We start from the raw sequence: 4,430 nt of genomic DNA, 5'->3' as shown, positions 1-4,430 counted from the left end.
CAACCGCCACGCCAGGGGCAGCAACTGCGGCGGCGTCGAGCTGTCGCGCGCCCTGGAGGTCCTCTGGGCCCCTGTCCTCCTCATCCACCTCGGCGGCCAGCAGGAGATGACCGGCTACGAGATCGAGGACAACGAGCTATGGACGAGGCACACCGTGACCCTGGTATCACAGGTCGCGGTCGCACTCTACGCCTTCTGCAAGTCGTGGCGCAGCTCCAGTGACTGGAAGCTACTGGCGGCGGCGGTCCTTCTCTTCGTCGTCGGTGTCCTCAGCTTCAGCGAGAAGCCGTTGGCCCTCAACAGGGCCAAGATCAAGAGGCTGGCGGCTGTGTCGGCCTGGGTGCAAGGAACCAAGAAGCCTTCCAAGTGGAGGAAGCGCGTCAACCAGTTCTTCTTGTTCGAGGAGAGCAACTGCTTCACCGGGATGCCCACACAAAGCAGTGGCGGCGGCGGGGAAGAAGGAGCCGGCGGGAAGGAGCAAAAACCACCAGTGGTGGCCCTGACGGAGGCAGACAAGGTCTTGATGGTACTTTCGGACATGTCACTGCTAGCTGCTGCCAAGGACCTGGTGTCACGAAACAAGGCTGGCAAGGTGGAGGATGTTCTGCCTCCTCTACCCGTCGCCGAGAAGGCCTTGCCGCGCTGGCTGCGCAGTGCATTCGCCTTCATCTACACCAGAGCTACCGTAGTTGTCACTCCTCTCTACCTGCTCTACCACCTGCTGGTGGTTCCTGTCCTTCACATGGCCGCCCTGGCACTATTCACGGCGAGCGACAAGCACCCGTATCGGCGCGCCGACGTGAAGATAACCTACATCGTCCTGTGCCTCACGGCAGCGCTGGATGTCCTGGCGGTGTTCATCCGGCAGCTGTTGTACCGGTTCATGTCCATGACAAAGGTCCCGGCCTTGTGCGAGACGGTACCTGGCTATAACCTCGTCGACGCGGCGCTTTGGGAGGGCGACAAGAGCATCGGATGGATATACAAGTGCGCCAGGCGCATGGGGTTCAACTGCAATGGGGGATGTCTTTCTTGCAGGCCTCAACTTGGTCAGTTGTACAAGAAGGTGGCACAAACCGTGATCGCAGATCTGGTGGATGCACAAGACCGCGACCTTGCCAGTTACAGGATCTTGGATTCCAACAACTGGGCTCTCAGTGAGGAGCTGCAAGGGCACTGTGGCGAGGAGATAAAAGAAAGCTTGCGCGTCTCGTTCGACCGGAGTGTCCTCCTATGGCACATGGCCTCCGACCTTTGCTTCCGCTACATTGGTGATGCCGCCTTGGTCGACGATGGTGGTAGACAGGAGGGAGAAGGAGGAGGAGGTGCAGAAGAAAAAGTTCAAGGAGTAGAAGCAGCAGCAGCAGCAGAATTAGGAGCAGAAGCAGCAGAAGGAGGAGGAGGGGGAGGAGCAGAAGAAAAAGTTGAAGGATCAGGAGAAGAAGAAGAAGCAGAAGAGTACGAAGAAGAAGAAGAAGAACAGAAGAGGAGAGACCCGGCATTACGGCTTCATATCAAGTGCACGGTGGCAATATCCAACTACATGGCGCACCTGCTCAACTTCAACCCGGAGATGCTGCTGACCGGCAGCAGGCACCATCTCATCTCCGAAGCCGTTGAGGAGCTCAAATCCTCCTCTCTGTCCAAGACCAAGGACGAGTTAGGCCAAAAGGACGTCAATGAGCTCATTGCCGGCATACTGGACCGAGCAGCTGCCGCCGATGGACATGGGCAAGGTGACACGTCCCAAGAAGTTTTCCACATCCTGGAGGCATGCAAGCTCGCCAAGGAGCTGCTGGAGATACGGGACCCGACGGCGCGGTGGATGCTCATGTACCGGGTGTGGCTGGGCATGCTCTGCTACTCGGCGAGCATGTGCAGGGGTTACCTCCACGCCAAGAGCTTGGGTGAAGGTGGGGAGTTCCTCTCCTTCGTCTGGCTCGTGCTCTCGCTCAAGGGGGCCAAGAGCCTGGCCGACAAGCTGCAGATGCCGCCGGAGGCTTCTGACACGGCCAAATCAAACGCGCCGCCGCCGGTTACTTGATTCTATTTTCCTTGCTTGGTTTCTAGTATGCCCCTATTTGCTTCTGTTTTGTGTGCTGCTTGCTGCCTGCTAGTCGATCTTCCTGTTTAATTTGTTGTCGTACGTGTGTGCCGCCAAAGATAGACTTCTCCCGCCTCGATGGATGTGCCTTAATATTTTGCTGTAATAATCTTGCAGACTATCAAACCTTAAATTTGTCTGCCTCGATGATACTTCTAAACCTTTATCATTAGTACTAGATAATTAATTGACCGTGCGTTGCAACGGGATGAAAAAGTTTTTATACATTAGTCCCTAATTTAACTGTTCATATTAATGTGATTGTGTAAATAAATATTATCAAATTGTGCCCAAGATATACGTATCTAAATATATTTTAGTATATTGATTTTTAATCACTTATTGGCTTGCCGAGAAAACAAAATTTGTTTGGTAAGTCCGTAAAAGGTGTGACAAGTAGATTGACTTGTCTGGCTCTTGTTCCTGCTTCCATGAAATTCGATTAATGTGGCTGCGGAGAAAAATATATTATTTAGGTGGAAACTACAAAGTAAGTCCTTCCAATACTGCTCACCAGAAATCTTTTCAGATGAAAAGTGAAAACCTAAAAACAACAACATTAGCTATTAGTTTTTTCTTTTTGAAAAGAAGAAGATTAAAAGCTCGACCTCTGAATTATGATACACACAACTATTTTATTAATTATTAAGCATAGTACAACTCAAAGGTAGTGAGGGAAAGGGTAGCTGGTGATCTTGGTGTGTGATCGTGGCTTCAGCAGCGGCAGCAGCAGCCCTCTTCTCTGGTTGGGTCGACAACCTTGGTACCATGGGGGACACGGGTGTGGCTCCGAGTGAAAGCTCGATGCTACGGTACCACCGACGGCAATGCATGCGGGTGTCGCTTCCCTCTTGCATGTTTGTGGGTCCCCTCCTTGTGCTAACTAGGGTTCCGATTGAAAACTCTAGTCTCACTTTTTGGGCTCGGTGGTTACCCACTTGGGGGCGGAGTCGTGGAGCTTTGGTACCTTCTGGTTGTTAGCTCGCTAGCGACTTCGATCATGCATGCTTTGATCCTAGCTGTAGCTTTCTCGACTCTGGTGTGAGGTCGTATCGATTGTCTCTTATCTATTACATCTTCTCGCCATTGTTCTCAGTCGTCATGATCTCCTGGCAGCAACGGCGCTCCGTGGCCGAAGCACAAGGGCAGATGACCCTCTCTGGCAATTGCTTGGTGTGTTCGGTGACTGATGTTTTCCTAAGACTGTGCGATTCCTTTCCGAGCCAGTAGTCTTCGTAGCTTCCTGTTAGGTGTAGCATCTCTTGTACTATTGTGTAGCATCTCCTGTATTATTGTGTAGCATCTCCTGTATTGTTGCTTAGATTTGAGTTGTTGGCGTTGCTACTCTTAAGAATTTCATTTCGCTTTCGATCTTTTTGTATGAGAATTTTCTCAGCATTGTATTGGTTCGTCCGTTTGAGATTAAATTATAGTGTGGAGCGAAAGGCTGCTTCGAGAGTAAATGCGACACTACGAAAAGGAATAAAGAAATGCATGGCTGTAAGAGTTGGCAAGAATCTTCATGGCGAAAATGGAACCACAAGTGGAGGTGGAATCCCTTCCCCTTTTTTAAATGACAGGGTTTGGAATAATCTTTAGGTGAATATTTGATCCTCTTTCCATGGCACTAAGTTTCATTTGGTTCTCTTTTACGATGTCGACCCCTTGCCAAATATTCGCCGACTTTGGTTCCTGATCTAGCCAAGTTCAAATTTGTATCCGTGCTTATGAAGGATCAAATGAAAAATCAACGTGTTGCAAATGAGCATCTAGCTAACTAGGTTTGGTAATAGGATTCTTACGTTTATTGAAGTATAGCCCCTTATTTATTTATTTATTAACTTACTTTGGTTTGTAAGATTATTATTTTTTTGAAACAAAGAAGGGCTTCACCCCTTCGGATTTCCATTAAGGGAAACCAAAAACCTCAGTTCTCCCTACTAACTACTCCCTCCGTAAAGAAATATAAGAGCATTTAGATCACTATTTTAGTGATCTAAACACTCTTATATTTCTTATAGAGGGAGTATAGCTACTATAGAGACTAAATAATAGCGACGATCTGCTTTAGGCTGTAGCAGTGAGAATACCAAGGAAGGAGAGACAGGCGCACCGTGATTGCATGTGTGAACATCCACCTCAACTTTACTTTAATCGGTTCCCACAAAAAAAAAACTTTACTTTAATCGCCGTGACTGGCCGGCCAGCATCTATTCCGTCCCATCCAAACACTGAAATGTCGATTTCATGCACATACCCCACCAGCTTGAGGCCTAAGCTAAAACCATCTATATATTGGCATCGATCACGCCGTGGGAGCAAAGGC

The 4,430-nt window shown here is 49.3% G+C and overlaps 1 protein-coding gene across 1 annotated transcript in view; it reads left to right on the top strand.

The window, feature by feature from the left end:
• LOC123172340 (uncharacterized) overlaps positions 1 to 2,231 on the top strand; it is a 2,443-nt gene extending 212 nt beyond the window's left edge. The window contains exon 1 of the mRNA XM_044589330.1: positions 1 to 2,231. This exon is cut by the window's left edge and continues 212 nt beyond it. Coding sequence (XP_044445265.1) covers positions 1 to 2,044 — 2,044 coding nt within the window. The 3' untranslated portion in view covers positions 2,045 to 2,231.
• The last annotated feature ends 2,199 nt before the right edge of the window (positions 2,232 to 4,430 follow it).

The sequence above is a fragment of the Triticum aestivum genome, unplaced genomic scaffold, assembly GCF_018294505.1.
Source record: "Triticum aestivum cultivar Chinese Spring unplaced genomic scaffold, IWGSC CS RefSeq v2.1 scaffold46993, whole genome shotgun sequence".
Taxonomy (NCBI): Eukaryota; Viridiplantae; Streptophyta; class Magnoliopsida; order Poales; family Poaceae; genus Triticum; species Triticum aestivum.
The sequence above is the reverse complement of the archived record's forward strand: the minus strand, read 5'-3'. Positions and strand labels throughout refer to the sequence as shown.